We start from the raw sequence: 15,443 nt of genomic DNA on the forward strand, positions 1-15,443 counted from the left end.
TGGCCCCCTTCTGGCCCTCCCTCCCCACTGTGCATCAGATCCTCTTGCCGAAAGCCCCAGGCTCCTGTGGCATTTGGCTGCTGTCTGGGTGCATTGGGAAGGAGCCTTGGGAGCTGGAAATTAGCCTCCCAACATTTCCAGCCAAACCAGTCCACTGGACACAATGACTGGCCCCTTCTGCCAGGGGCAGTGCTGACTCAGAGCTCCCTTGGAAATGAAGGCCCTTTGAAAATGGTCCCTCCCTCCCTCTCATCTCCTTGGTGACCGGTGCTGTTCTACACCTAGAACCGGCACGAGATGCTGACCCTGGAGCCCCTGCACACGCTGCTGCATACGAAGTGGAAGAAGTTTGCCAAGTACATGTTCTTCCTGTCCTTCTGCTTTTATTTCTTCTACAACATCACCCTGACCCTCGTCTCCTACTACCGCCCCCGGGAGGAGGAGGTACGTGGGGATACCCTTGAGGTGGGGGATGGAGTGGTCAGAGCTGCAGGAGCTTGGAGCTGTCCCATGTGCAGATGGGAAAACTGAGGCCCGGAGAGGCCAAGAGATTTGCGTGGGGTCCCGCAGTTGTCCTGCTCCATGGTATCTTGGACACGTAATTTATCTCCAGCACTTAGTTGAGCTAAGCCCCAGATGCTCGGCCCGAGGCTGACCCATGCTGGAGGTGGGCGGGAGGATTAGGAGCCCCAGGCCTGGCCCAGGCTCCCTGTTTAATCTGCAGCAGATTGGGTGTTTCTGCTGCGAGCGCCACAGGCAATGGGAAGAGGAGGAGGGCACTTGGAGAAGCAGTCCCACCCCTCTGGGCCTTGGCTTCCCATCCATTACAAGAGACACAGAGTCTTGGCTTTAACTGTCACGAGGCCCCGTGGGTGTCCGGATACAGGTGGAACAGACAAATGCCACGAAGTGTGAGGGATTGTTAGCACCGATCGGATCATGCATCTCACTGCAGAATTCTGGGTTCCCACTGTGGGTGGGGGAAGCAGGCCGGGGCTGCCATTCCTTCGCTCACGCTTACAGAGACTGGGCTTCATGCTGGCCCCTGGCCCAGCTCAAGGGTTCGGCATGTGTCTGTGCGTGGTGCCCCCAGAGCCGGCGCTACCCTTGCCTTCCTTACTCCCCACCCCGCACCCATCCATTCCTCTGCCTTCCTCCCCAGGCCCTGCCACACCCCTTGGCCCTCACGCACAAAATGGCGTGGCTGCAGCTGCTAGGAAGGATGTTCGTGCTCATCTGGGCCATGTGCATTTCTGTGAAAGAGGTGAGTGGGTCACCGGGCTCCCCCCGGACTGGCACGAACCTGGCTTCGGTTGTGCCCTGCTCTGCCACTATCACTGGGGGACTTCGGGGAGGCATTTCCTTTTTAACCTTTAGATTTACATTTAGTTACAAAATGGAAATAAATAAATAAGCAGGCTTATCCTACCTACTGTGTCTATCCATCCCTCCATCCGTCTGTGCAATTAAGTGCCATTTATCTACGCTCCCAGCCACTCAGTGACCCATCTACCCGTCCCTCCATCCATCCATCATCTATCCATCCATCTACCCAGTCACCTGCCCTCTCTCATTGATCCAGCTGCTCATTCATCCATTCAAACCCCGACTCATCCTTACCCACTGTCCTTCCATCCTTCATCCAACCATCTTTCCATCTGATTGTCAATTGATCCATTCATCTACCCAGCCGATGAATGAGCTGGTATATTCTGAAGACCTTCTATATGTGGGGCCCGAGATGGAGTGAGTCTGCCTTCTTTGAGCTCATGCTCTGGTAGGGGATTTCAGATGGACAGAAATATCTAGACTTTAAGATAGACCTCAAAAAGGGCCCAACGTTGGGCTCAGACCAGGGCTCAGAACAGAGATGACTTTTACCTGGGGGCAGGGAGAAGTAGGGAAGGCTTGAAGGTAGAGAGGGCACTTACTCTGGTGTGGGGGTGCGTTGGCATGGGGACACTGGGGAGAAGGTATTACAGGGCAGGTGTGGGGAACAGCATGAACAAAGGCCGTGTGTAGGGAACGGCTGCTCACCGTGTGGTTGTGCTGCTTTGCGGGTTCTGGGGTGAGAGTGAGAGATGTAAGAAGATTGGGGGGAGCACCCACTTTTCCCCTGGGGTTGCCTCTGACCCCAGGCACAAGTCCCCTTCCGCATCCCTCACCTGGGCTCTGGCTGGGCCTTCACATGCTCCCTGCTCCCTGAGTCCAGTCCCGGGGGAACGCCCCCTTTCCCAGATGCTCCAGCAAGGGGCATGAAGAGGGGGCAGCTTTTTTCTTCCCTTGTCTCTGAATGAAAGGAGGCTGATTCAGCTTTTCTTTTCTTTCTGGCCTCAGGGCATCGCCATCTTCCTGCTGAGACCCTCAGATCTTCAGTCCATCCTCTCGGACGCCTGGTTTCACTTTGTCTTGTAAGTAGGTTTGTCCCCTTGGTCACTGCCTCACAGGCAGGGCTAAAGTCTAGTATGATGGCTGCTGTGTTCCTCTGCAAAGCCACCCTACCATGTCACTCTGTCCCTGTCATTCTGCCGTAGCCACATGGCCAGGGACCTCCTCCCTCCCTTCTGGTAAGGGAGGCACATAGATGCCCACGGAAAGGACCAGAAAACGGTAGGGCAGTGCCCACCGTCGGCTGTAGGGATGGCTGACTGTACCCTGCCAGGCGGCAGGCAGCACAGAGAAGGTGGGGAGGTGTTTAGCCATCCTGTGTACGTTTTTATGAAGGGACATTCTAGGCCAGTTTCTCCTGGTTGCTGTCTCGGACCCAGGCAGATCAGGGCTGGGAGGTACTTGAGAAATCAGCGAGTCTCCTCTGTAGCCATGAAAACCGAGGCTCAGAGCAGGGAAGTGAGTCACTCACAGTCACGTGGAGCTTCTGTCATCTTCAGCCCAGGCTGCCGCAGGGTGGACTCCCGTGGGCCCGACCCACAACGCCCAGCTCAGCCGCCTTTCCGAATGAGGTCACGTGCAGCGACATCAGAGGCTCATGTGACCCCTGTCTCTAAATGAAAGGCGGCTGATTCAGTATTGCAGGATGTGAATGGAACAGAATAAGCAGTTTTCGATGAAGGATGTTGGGCTCTGTGGCTCCGGAAGACCCCCCCCCTCCCCTGCAAAGTCCCTCTTCTGAGTATTCGGGAGGCTGGGTTCACAGGACCTTGAATCTTGGCCTGGTGTTTCCAGATACCTATTAATAGGTGTTCTGTTAAGAATGTACCTGCCTTCCAGGAGCATGAACCAAGTTCTCCATCCCGGTGGGCAGGTGGGGCGCCATGAGACAGCCGTGAATGGATAGGCCAGGTTCAGCGCTGCCCACGATGCAAGCCGCATGGAAGTCTGTCACCTTTGAGAAAGTATGACGATTCCAGAGGAAAATCTGTTTGTCAGCCACTGGCTTTAGCGCAGACAAAAGGCACCAATGCCTTGTCCTGCTCTTCTATGCCTTAGTCGTTTTGTTAGTGCAGGGGAAGGTGTAAACATCCCCTCCTCACTTCAGCCCCCAGTGCTCCATCGCCAAACTTGTGCTTTTCACTGCGCAAGAAAATCAAGGTTGCCTGTCTCCTAACCGAACCTAGTTAGATATTTTATAATCGTGGAGACTGCCTTATGGTATCCGCGAGAGAGGGTTTCCATCCAGCTGTCTGCGTAACTGGTGGTGTATACACTGTTTAGGAATAGATTTTGATCTTGTGTGTTTGGTATATATTGTACTTTAAAAATTTTAAATTCTGGTATAATAGCTGTAACACAGATGTTAAACCATCTTAACCATGTTTAACTGTATAGTTCATTATTGTTAAGTACATTGACATTGTTGTACAGCCACGCTCCTTTTAGTGTATCTATTATAGGGCATATATTGTAGTTTTTAAAAAGATTTTTAAGAGCAGACTGGGGGGACTTTTGTTATGATTGGCTTTTGAGTATAGACATTGTCAGCATTTGTCACTTAAGTTAAAAATGCAGTTTCACCGCATCCTCAGTCTACCCCAGAGGTTCCTCCAATCTAGGTGGGAGTCAGAAATCACGCAGGTGATTTAAAATACATACAGACTCCTGGGGTGCACCCCGGGCCCCCTGAACCAGAATCTCCCAGGCCCTGGAGATCTGTATCTTTAAAAAGTCCTTGTCAACAGCAAGCAGCCCACCTCTGGCCCCGACTTGCATCTGATGGTGCAGTCTGCAAGGCCGGATTTTAGATGTGGTCAGGCAGATCTGGGGCAGCCTTGTCCGTCTCTTTAGCACCAGTCACCAGGGTAACCGTTCAGGGTTTCAGAGATGTTGGGGGATTTGGATATCTCTGCCCTGCTGCTGAGGAGAAGTAAGTAAGGCCCTTGTCTCCTGTGTCTCCTGAACAGTTTTATCCAAGCTGTGCTTGTGATACTGTCTGTCTTCTTGTACTTGTTTGCCTACAAAGAGTACCTCGCCTGCCTCGTGCTGGCCATGGCCCTGGGCTGGGCGAACATGCTCTACTACACGCGGGGATTCCAGTCCATGGGCATGTACAGCGTCATGATCCAGAAGGTGTGTTGGGGCTGCCGGGTATCAGAGATGGGCAGGGAGGGCCCTCAGAGAAGGCCCATTTTTCAGATGGGAAAACTGAGGTCTGGCAAAGCAAAGAAGCCCACCCAAGGGACAGGCCACTGATTTTTCTCCCAAATGCCATGGCCTCCCTTTGCCTTTGATCAGGCTCTCTCGGGGAGGAAAATATATATGTATTCTCTATATTATATATGTAGATACGTTTATTATAAATTTTACCATATAAAGAATGTGTAGCACACAAATTACAAATAATAATAAAAAATACAGTGCTTTTTCTTGTAAATTCCACATGGCTAGTTGAGTCTCACCGAATAATTTGTTGATTTTGGTTGCAGTCTTGTATCTGTTCCCAACCTACAGTTGCAATTGGCAAGTGAGTGTTGGGCCAACCTAAATGTTGCTTGATATTTGCCTTTGCTTTAAGGAATAAGATGAAGGTGAAACAACGAAGGCTTATGTTGGAACTGCACTTGTTTGTCCATGATGTTGTGCCACTTATTTGCTAAATTGGATACTAGTTTTGGAGAAGAATATTTCATTAATGTTTATGTGCTCTTCACAATGTGACAGCCGCAGACAGGACACATACTGTTGCATTTGCCTTAATGCTTTGTCCATCGCTGTCTGAAGTGTAGATCTACACAATCAACAATATCTGATCAGTAGCATTTGCGATTTCCATGGTGTAAATATTTCCACCTGATGGCTGATTTCCAGCTGCCAACATGACATCACTGAATACAGAACTGGGAAGGGACGCCCAGTCGCACAGCATTATACAGTGTTTCCACCACGTGGCAACGATAGATGTAAATAACCTTAAAAGCCTAGAGAATTTTAAAATGAAGTAAAGTCACCAGGAGGTGATGAGTTTTGAATATTTATTATCTTTGTTTCTAGAAGTATTTATTATTCTGTTTACAGAATTTAACTCTTAGTAATGGCTTTGGTTAACAACCGGCTCAGAACATTCATGAGAATGTGAGAGTCAGCTCTTGTGAGCGGGTATGAGTCGCTCCACCACAGCACGGCCCCCAGGAGGTGTGAGAATTCCAGATGTGAGATTCTCTGAGGAAAGGTGCTCACGTAGCCTGCATCAGCAGGGACCCAGACGGGCTGTGTTCTAGGAGGGAGGAGGGCAGGGGGCAGGAACAGAAGAGGTCTTTCCGGAGGAGGTGGGCTCAGAGCTGAGCTGTGGAGCATGAGGAGGGTCTGGCAAGGGGGATGGGAGAGCAGCCTGCTCGAGGGCCTGGTTGTGGGGGAACCTGGGGTGAGGGCGGGAAGCAATCAGAGCTCAGTGTGTAGTGAATCTGTGCCTAAACCTGACCCCTGAATTGTTTCTTTCTTTGTAGGTCATTTTGCACGATGTCCTGAAGTTCTTGTTTGTATATATCGTGTTCTTACTTGGATTTGGAGTAGGTAATTGATTTATAAATAATAGTAGTCCCTGCATTTGTAAAGCGCTTTAGACGAATGTCAGAATGACAGAGCACACAGGAGCCACAGCAACAATGATGGCGGCACCAGTGGAACACTTACCGTGTTCTCTTTACTTCTCTTGACATCTTGACCAAACAGGGAATCATTACCATCCCTGCTGTAAGGGAACTGAGGCTTAGAGACTCCAGGAACTGGACCACTTGCTTTTATCCATCCACACTGTGTGGTCTGCCTCCCACCTTCACATCCCTCATCTTCTGTGGCCCTCGCAGCCTCAGTTAGGTTTGGCAGGTGTTTTTGTTCCCATTTTACAGATGGGGAAACTAAAGTTCGCAGAAATTGGATTGATGGCCTTTGAAAAGTAGGAATGGAGTAGTGCATGGAGGTAACCTCCTTTGGTCCTCCACATCACGTTACTGTCACCATTTGCTGCCAATATATCTGTGAGAGCCTCTGGTCTGCTGAGAACCAGGGATGGGTAACCCCTCTCAAAAACCTCTCCACTTGCAACAGAGGGAACAGCCACCTGATTTTATTTCTAACCTCTGCATAAGGAGATACGGTTTTATTTTCCCATGCCAGTTTTTTTTCCCCGTCACTGCTGGCATTCCTGTCTGTCGGGTACCTCTTCTGCGTCACAGTTTGCTTATTTATTTGCTCCTTCACTTGCTTGTTTAGTCATCCATCTATTTCCTCACTCATTAATTTGACCAGTCATTCATTCATTCATTCATTCATTCATTCATTCATTCATTCATCTGTCCATTCATTCAGCAAGGAGCTGTAGTGTGTTGCAAAGAAGAGAAGAGTGAGCCCCAGGCCTTGACCGGGGGTCTCGCTGCAAAGTGTTCGGAAGAGACTCAGGACCTCCCAGTCTTGGGGGAGACAACCCAGGCTACAGGAAGTCAGGAGCACAAAGCCTGGCCTGGGGGGAGCCAGGGACACGCATAGATTATAAGTAACAACTCAGCAAGCCTGCGAGGGATCAAGGGCTGAATGGAGGGATGGAGGAAGGAGAGGAGAGTCTGGGCTCGGTTAGGCAGGAAGGACTTTCTGCAGGAGGTCAAGGCTGGGCACCAGCCTGATGAAGCTTCTGGAGGAGCTGAGGCTGGAGAAGGAATTTAAGCGGTCAGAGAAAAGGAGGCAGCAGGCCTGCAGCATGTGTGTGTGGTCATGTGTGCACGTGGAGGTATGCATGAGCTTCTAGGGTAAGTAACCAGACGGAGAGGCTTCAGAGAACACTCTGTTATGTCCTCCCAGCTCTGGCATCACTGATCGAGAAGTGTCCCAAGGACCATGAGGACTGCAGCTCATATGGCAGCTTCAGCGATGCGGTGCTGGAACTCTTCAAGCTCACCATAGGCTTGGGCGACCTGAACATCCAGCAGAACTCCAAGTACCCCATCCTCTTCCTGTTCCTGCTCATCACCTACGTCATCCTCACCTTCGTCCTCCTCCTCAACATGCTCATTGCCCTGATGGGAGAGACCGTGGAGGACGTCTCCAAGGAGAGTGAGCGCATCTGGCGCCTACAGGTGAGCTTGGCAGAGACCCCTCTACTGGGGCCTGCAGGGGGACTCAGTTCAGCTTATGGTACTGACAACCATCTGCACCGGTGAATAGGGGGTGGGGCCTGGGAATCTGCATAAGCTCCCTGTGCTTGGCTGGGTTTGAGGAAACTAAGTTCCCAGAGTACAGGGTTTAGGAAGTATTGCTGGACAACAGTATGCATGAGAGGAACTCAGGCTTATGGGTGTGCTCTGCTCAGAGTCAGCGGTGTGATATATGGATGCTGAAGTGTGACCTTAGGTTGCATTAAGAGGAGTATAAGGTACAGGACAGTGGAGGTGACAGTTCTGCTCTCCTCCATCCTGACTGCAACACTCCTCATATGCTGTGGGCCTTACACGCTAAGAACACTAACCCTCAGGGTGGTCCAGAGGTACTGACCTGGCTTGGGAGAGGACTCGCAATCATGCCTCACAAGAAATGGTGTGGGAACTGGGTTGAAGAAGGTGAGAGTTCCTTCAGGTATCTGCAGAGCTACGTGTGAAAGAGGGAGCAGCTCTTTCTGTGGCCTCAGGAGGCAGAGACAGGGAGAAACGCTTGGATTTGACACAAGGAAGTTACTAATTATTAGGGCCTTCTTAATTGGATTGTTGGTAACATTTAGGAGAGTTTGGACAAATTTTTGCCAGGAAAATTGCGGAGGGGATTCCAAGCCTTAGATGGGGATAGGACTGCATGATGTCTGAACCTCCCTTCACCACGGGATCCCAGGATCCTAATGTTTTTAGTTAGGAAGCTCCAGACTTCCAGAAACATTGTTTATGCGATGTTCACAACAATTTGAACACCTTCCCCAAACTCACTGGCTTTTCATTTTTGAATTCTGTAGGTTAGATCCTCAGGGCCTAGGCATTCAGCATTCAGTGCGGGTGGAGCGGGCTTGTGGTGGTGTGTGTGTGTGTACGTGTCTGTGTGCACGTGGGCCCATCCACACTCACGGGTCGCCGTGCTCCTGGGCTGGTTCCTCAGTGATGTGCTTAGGCTCGTTTATGTCCCCAGAGAGCCAGGACCATCTTGGAGTTTGAGAAAATGTTACCAGAATGGCTGAGGAGCAGATTCCAGATGGGAGAGCTGTGTAAAGTGGCTGAGGAAGATTTCCGACTGTGTTTGCGGTAAAGGAGGGAGAAGGGCCCTTTGCTTGGTGCTCCTTGGGTGGGTGAAGAAAGATGAGCTGGTGGATGTTAGACAAATGGGGCTGCCAATTGCTTGCCAAATCACAGGGCTGTTCTGCCTCCTCAGAAGACAGAATCTGCTCTTCTGGGGTCCCTGGACCTGGGACAGGCTTCCTGAGTTTCTGAAGGAAAAGGGAGGAGACTCTTGACTTTTTGGAGGTTCCTCCACAGCCTCTCCCTGCCCAGTGTCTGGCTTAGAAGAGATCTGCCAGCCTGACACTCTTTGTGACCCAGGGGACCACGGGCGCACTTTGTCACTGGCAAATGGAAAGCGAGACAGTTGCTTTTGGCAGATGTTAAGCTTTTTGATATTTAAAAAGCACTTGTACGTGCCATGGCCAGCTTTTCTGATGGCTCTACCTCTTCCTACCCCCATCCGACTGCCTGACCCTGCGGTCTGTCTTCTTGGCGTATAACTGTGCCTTAACCTACTTCTCTGACTGAAATTCCACCCCCAGTCCCCACCCCAGGAACCATCATTTTCACTATAATTGTTACCCTAACAAATCTCTCTAATTTCCACACCCTCGCTCTAGACATGTTCTCTGAGTGTGAACTGCAGCCAAACCATCATCTCCAGTTACAGTCTAACACCTTAGACACCGCCCACTCTTTTGGGGTTTGAACTGTAACCACCTTCTCTTAGTGCAGCCTTCACCGTAGCTGGACTTCACGCCCTCACATCTTCTCCACCTGGGCCAGCATCTCCCTCCCTCCCACCCATCTTTTCTTCCTTCCTCCCTCCCTCCCTTCCTTCCTTTCTTCTTTTCTTACTCCCACCCTCCCTTCCTCCTTCCCTTCCACCCTCCCCTCCTTCCCCGTGGACTGTCTCCCCCATCCGTCAGGCACAGCCACTGCTGGCTGAAGATGTCCCCTTCATACTCTGAGCTTCTGGGTCCCACACCCTAGGAGGAGACTGATCCTGGAGGACTGGGAAAGTGGGGACATGGGCAGGTTTCAAGCCCTAACAATGCTGATGTGACTGTGGTTGAGGGGGAGGTGCAGGCAGGAGTGCTCCCGATCCCTGGAATGGACAGAAGGGGAGCTGTCGAGGACACCTCAAACTCTGTGCTATTTGTTTGCATTTAATGCGATGCAGTTAGGGAGTGGTGAGAATGATTATTACACCCACAGGATCAACGAGGTGAAGTGGACTGAATGGAAAACTCACGTCTCCTTCCTCAACGAAGATCCGGGGCCTGGGAGACAGACAGGTACCGCTGCTGTCAGTGATGCCCACTCCTGTCTGACCATCTGATCCCGGGCAGACCAAGTTGGAGGGCCCTGATTTCCCCCATCTATAAAGTGGGAGGGCTGAATTAATCCCTTCCAGCACTATCATTTTATAACCTATCTGGAATAATTTCTAAAAATCAGGTGGTGGACTGAGATCTGGAAGCACACCTTGCACAGTGCTGTATTTGTAAAATGGTGGGGATTTTTTTTTCAAGCAGATTTCAACAAACTCCAAGATTCTTCCAGGAGCAACAGCAAAACTACCCTCAATGCATTTGGTGAAATCGATGAATTTCCGGAAACGTCAGTGTAGAAGCAGAACCCGGAGCTCGTGTGCGAGTGGGCTGTCTGATGCTGCAGGCTGGGTCATGGACTCGGTGCTGAGGGCTTTGCAGGGTGATGGAGCCTGGTTCTGCTAACAGAGACAAGGAAAGCACCCTCATGCTGAGCAAGTGGCTGAACCCGGGGGCAGCTGTCAGTTTGCCTGAGTGGGAAACAGCCTGGATTTTGTCACTCAACAAAGAGCTTGTATACACGCACGGCCGGCAGTCCTGACCCTGGAGTCCTGGGAATCCCGAATTCTGAGTGAAGTCCCTGTGTTCCCCAGCTTCAGATCAATGTGGCTCGGAGAGAAGGTTGGCAGGGAAAGGGTGGGGATCGGAGGAGCAGGGAGAGGAGTCTTCCTGCCAACATCGTGACAGCTCCCACCCCAGTGCACACATTCCACCATCTCCCCTACTATGACTGGGTATCCTGGATTTAAGGGACTCTCAATCCCACCCCAGGGGCCAGACGGGAATGAGTTTCTGGAACCTTCAGGGAGCAGGAATACAACCTTGAAATGAGTAGCCTTGGTACTCAAGGTTCAAACTGTCTCACACTGAGAGGTGTTTTTAGTAGAATAATTAACACAGGGCTTTTCTTTTCAATAGAGAAAGATCATTTCAGTTTTGCATGAAAATTACTTCAGATGAAGTATGTGATTATTAAAATCTGAGAAGTAGATTTTGGGATTTGGGGCTGGGTGTAAGTATTATATACTTGGCCTTGGGGTGGCCAGAACAAGGGCAAAAAGCTTTTCTTTATGCACATAGAAGCCCACATGAGACACAGCAGGCAGGGCCTGCGATCTGGGTGAAAGATCTTGGCTCTTTGCCTTGTCCCAGCCCTGCCACAGTGCGTGCTTCCAAGCTGGGATTGTGGCTTTATCTGAAACAGAAATGGCAGCTGCTCTGTTTACGTGGTCTTGAATCTCAGAGGTTACTCCTGTACATCAGTATTTCTCATTGGAAGAATTTAACAAAATACCTGAAATACTCTGGTAGTAACTATTTTTGTTAACTGTGAATTTTGAAGCAGAGGAAAAGGCGTATGAAAAAGCTGAAGCAGCTGGTTGAGCACTTACTGGGATGTTGTGAAAGATCACAACTGGATGAACTTGAAGGTCCTTTCAGCCTGGAAATCAGCATCCTGCATCTGGAGTTACTTACCTGAATTTATCTTGAACAGGTGTCCCTGGTTTGAAGGGCAGCTGTTTGGAGCCAGGGCACCATGGAGCTGGGAATTCAGAACTGTTCTGATTCAGATATGAATGGATAAAGCCATATGGCTTTCCATTTCCCACCTGAACAAAAGCTGGTAGGTTAGACAGACAGAGATCAGTAACGGGGTCTTTGTCTTCTTACACATGAAGAACTGCTGTCTGTGGATCTGGATCGAATTTGTTGGCAGGACCATTTTCTGTACTGGGATAGTCTTCCTAATAGTGGCCTCCCCCAAAGGCTTTCAGCCTGGATGGTCTCAGCCTGGATAGGTTTGCCAAGGGAAGCAAGGAGTCAAAGGGCATTGGCTTCAAAGGACCGGCTCTCTTATTTACACCTGGAGACTAAAGCCCTGGAAGGAAAGTGGACTTGTCTGAGTTACGCAGGAGGTTGTATCAGAGCTGTTGAAGCCAGAGGTTCTGATTCTGGACCACAGACGTCCCCCTGAATGGTTTTTTTTTTCAGGACAGTTATTCAGTAAGTTTGAGTCTGCCTTTGTGGTTGGCGTATGTCAGGGGGCTAGGGCTTTTTGCTCAGATAACTCGTGCTGACAGTATACATTGTCCCTATGATCGTTACGATGGGTTTAAAATTCAAGTGTGTGCACACACACGCCACGCTACAGTGAATTCACAGGTGTATCAGGACATCTTGAATGATTCATGCAGCAGTAATTTAAGGGGAAGGCATGTTCCAGGGATGGAATCTCCCCTACTCAGATAACAGTTTTGGCTGGGACCTTCCCTTTAGCTAAACTTTGCCTCAGGAAGACTCTATTATTCTAGACATTATGTTGGTATATCTGTTTGGAATAAAAATGGTGCTTACCTTCTTCCCTGGGCTGTGGGAGAAGGAGTTTGAGGCTGTACTGTGAAGTCATTAAGCTGTTAGAGGGGCTCCTGCCCGAGAGCCCAGTGTTACTGATCTTCCTTTCCTTCCTCAAGGCCTGGTGAACTATGTCCTTTTGCTCTGGGCGGGGCCCAGGTCGGTGGGCAGTCATCTGGGCCTGTAAGCCACACTCGATTTCTGCATTGACTTACATGTTTTTACTGTCATCTTAGTCCCAAACACAGACTTGTCCCCTTGTTCTCATCAAATGTGCCTGATCTGTGCAAATTCTAATTTAAATACTTGTTCTTAATTTAAGTGTGTGTGAAATTCTATGTTCAAAAAACAAGTCATAAATGGAACAGGAGCACTATAGTGCCTAAAGCATGTCATAAAAACTATAGCACTAAAGCATGTCATAAAAACATGCTTTCATGACTTCTAATAAATATTTATTTTGCCTTGTTATGATCGTGTTGTGTCCTTGCATTAGATGTGCCACTGTGAAGACTGACCAGAAATTTTAGGGTGTTGCTTAACATGTGTGGATAAAGGGAAGGCCACTCTTTGGACCTAAAGCATTATTATCGGTCCCAGCTCAGGGACAGAGTCAGCACACTAAGGCATGCCACCTTTGTGCACTGTTTAAATCTTAAAGTGCATCATTCCCAGTACCCTATTTGAACCACTGAATAACTCTGGAAGCAATTTGAGTCAAAGGACACCCAGAGATTTGAAGTCACAAATCACAGCCTGAAAATGTTACAGGTTCAAGTCACGTGACCCCAAGCAGGGAGTCCTTCCATCACGCTTGTTGGTTCTTAAATTACTTTGCATGGATGTGAACCATGGCTCCACCTGGAGACAGGAAGTATAAATCCCTCCTGTCTACCTCACAGGACCTTAAAGAAGGGCAATAAGAGAATGGATATGAAAGAGCTGATTTATTACTGCCACTACTGCCCAACATACAGGTATATACACTTTTTCATTCTTTTGAGTTATTTCAAAAGGATGGCAGTCCTCATCTTGAATGCCAAGATGCTGAGGTGTCTTGAGGGGTTGCAGAACTGGCAAACAACTTATTACTAAGTGATATGCGATATTTGGTCAGTTATTTACCTAATCCAAACGATTCCCAGAATAACATCCTTCCCTGGGATGTGTCTCCTTGAGTGGCAAAGAAATGGAAATGGTACACAGTCTGCATCCTAGCTCACACAGGCTTCAGCCTATAAGCTAGGGATGTTCCATCCATGGAAACATTCTGGATGGACTGATAGGAAAAGGGTAGAAACTCCTGTCACAGGATATACTCTGGGAGTGGGATGCCCAGGTCAATGAGGATGAACAGTTTTATGGCTTTTGATATTGTGAAAAATTACCTTCCAAAAGGTATTTTGCAATTTTTTCAGCCTTTGAGATTGTATAGTTCCCTATTTATAAAGCTCTTTCATTCATATTGGTTATCTTACTATATGATTTTATAGGTGGTTTGATGATTATTATATCTCCACTTAATAGGTGGGGAAATTGAGACTTGGAGAGAGACGGAATGCCAGGTAAAGGTCACAGTGCTTTTTCCTGGGCCAAGGATCCAGGTTCTCTGAAGTGTTCTGCTAAGTGCTAGGCCAGTCACATCAATGAGCTTGTATAACAGGGGGGTTTAGCGTAGCCTGGGTCACATTTAAGATTACACGTCATCCAGATAAAGGGTAGTGTGAGGTAGGACAGAGTTTAAATAAGAGGGAAACACATCGGCAAAGACCCCGAGGTAGCAGGGAGCTCGGTGCATTTGAGGATGGAGAAGTCTGTGTGGCCAGATCGCTGGGAACAGGGGCTGGAGAGGTGGGCGGAGGCCAGGCACACAGGACTTGCCCAGCTGTAGGGAGGCTTGGAGGTTTCATACCAAGGGTTAGGGGAAATGACTAAAAGGTTTCACACAGGGAGATTACTGAATGTGAACATTTCCTTTGTTGTTGTTGTTGCTTTTTCTATAGGGTTGCTGGCTTAAAACGGTGTATTTTTCCGCTCACCATCATTTGGGACATAGTAACAGTCTGAAGAGTGTGAAATGGAGTGAATTCCACCTGGGAGTGATGGGGATGCTCAGGAAGTGACTGGGAAAGAAGGAAAAAAGGCAAAGAGAAGGCAGGGACATTGGTAGAATATGAAGCATTTCCATAGAGGAGGAATGGCTGAGCACACTCATTTATTCAGCTGAACTTTATCAGGAACTAATTAGATTGCAGATACTGAAAAAGACACTGGTCATACCCTCAAGATGGGATGGACAAGAGAGGGGCCAAGGGGCAAGCCAAGAAAGGCTTTACAGATGAAATGAGGGTTGAGTTGCATTTTGCGAAAAAACAGGAATTAGCTAGGGTAAGGTCTGAGTAGGGGTAAGGTAGGGGAGGAAGGGTAGAGAAGGAAGAAAATTCTAGGTGGAAGGGACAGTCTGTGTGAAGACATATAGAAATAAAACAACGTGACACCGACTCCACAGAGAGGACTTGAAGGCAGATGAGTCTAGAGAGCTTGTGAGGAAGGGAGGCACAGTTCATAAAGGGCCTTTTGTGTGAGGAATTTGAACTTGAATAATTTATTATTCCGTGCTAGGCACTGTGGTACGTACTTATACGTATTAGCTCACTTAATCCTCACAATCATCTCATGAGAGGGGCGCTATTATCATGATTATCCCCATTTTATAAATGAGAAAACTGAGTCTTTAGACTGAAATAATCAAAATAAAATAAAACAAAGTGGCTAAACTCACACAGCAATGTGTTGTAGATTTTTTTTAAAAATCACATCTATTTAGAAATTCTAAAGACTATATAGAGTCAGAGAGAATTAGACTTGATAGAAATAATCAGTATAAAATCTGAAACTACAGTGGTCTAAGTTGCACATTGTAAATTTTGTTAACTAAATTTTGATGGAAGAATAAAGTATTTTTGCCAAAAAATACGTCTGGAAAAAATCGACCCAGGAAAACTGAACTTGGACATAGAACACAAAGGAAGGAATACGCACAGTTGGAGAAGGAAGCCCGGTAAAACTGGTTATATACAAGAACTGACTGATAAATTGGAGTTTTACTACAGAA

The 15,443-nt window shown here is 48.5% G+C and overlaps 1 protein-coding gene across 2 annotated transcripts in view; it reads left to right on the forward strand.

Annotated features, from left to right (window-relative positions):
- The window catches only part of TRPV3 (transient receptor potential cation channel subfamily V member 3), a 32,322-nt gene extending 19,503 nt beyond the window's left edge, over window positions 1–12,819 (forward strand). The window contains exons 10-18 of one of the 2 annotated variants that reach the window (XM_072940328.1): window positions 286–444; window positions 1,163–1,264; window positions 2,338–2,411; window positions 4,359–4,524; window positions 5,898–5,964; window positions 7,246–7,520; window positions 8,554–8,666; window positions 9,861–9,940; window positions 10,181–12,818. In XM_072940328.1, coding sequence (XP_072796429.1) covers window positions 286–444; window positions 1,163–1,264; window positions 2,338–2,411; window positions 4,359–4,524; window positions 5,898–5,964; window positions 7,246–7,520; window positions 8,554–8,666; window positions 9,861–9,940; window positions 10,181–10,275 — 1,131 coding nt within the window. In that variant the 3' untranslated portion in view covers window positions 10,276–12,818. Of the gene's footprint in view, window positions 1–285; window positions 445–1,162; window positions 1,265–2,337; window positions 2,412–4,358; window positions 4,525–5,897; window positions 5,965–7,245; window positions 7,521–8,553; window positions 8,667–9,860; window positions 9,941–10,177 lie in introns of both variants that reach the window. The other variant, XM_072940327.1, reaches the window with a different exon arrangement.
- The last annotated feature ends 2,624 nt before the right edge of the window (window positions 12,820–15,443 follow it).

This window comes from Vicugna pacos, chromosome 16, assembly GCF_048564905.1.
Source record: "Vicugna pacos chromosome 16, VicPac4, whole genome shotgun sequence".
Classification (NCBI taxonomy): Eukaryota; Metazoa; Chordata; class Mammalia; order Artiodactyla; family Camelidae; genus Vicugna; species Vicugna pacos.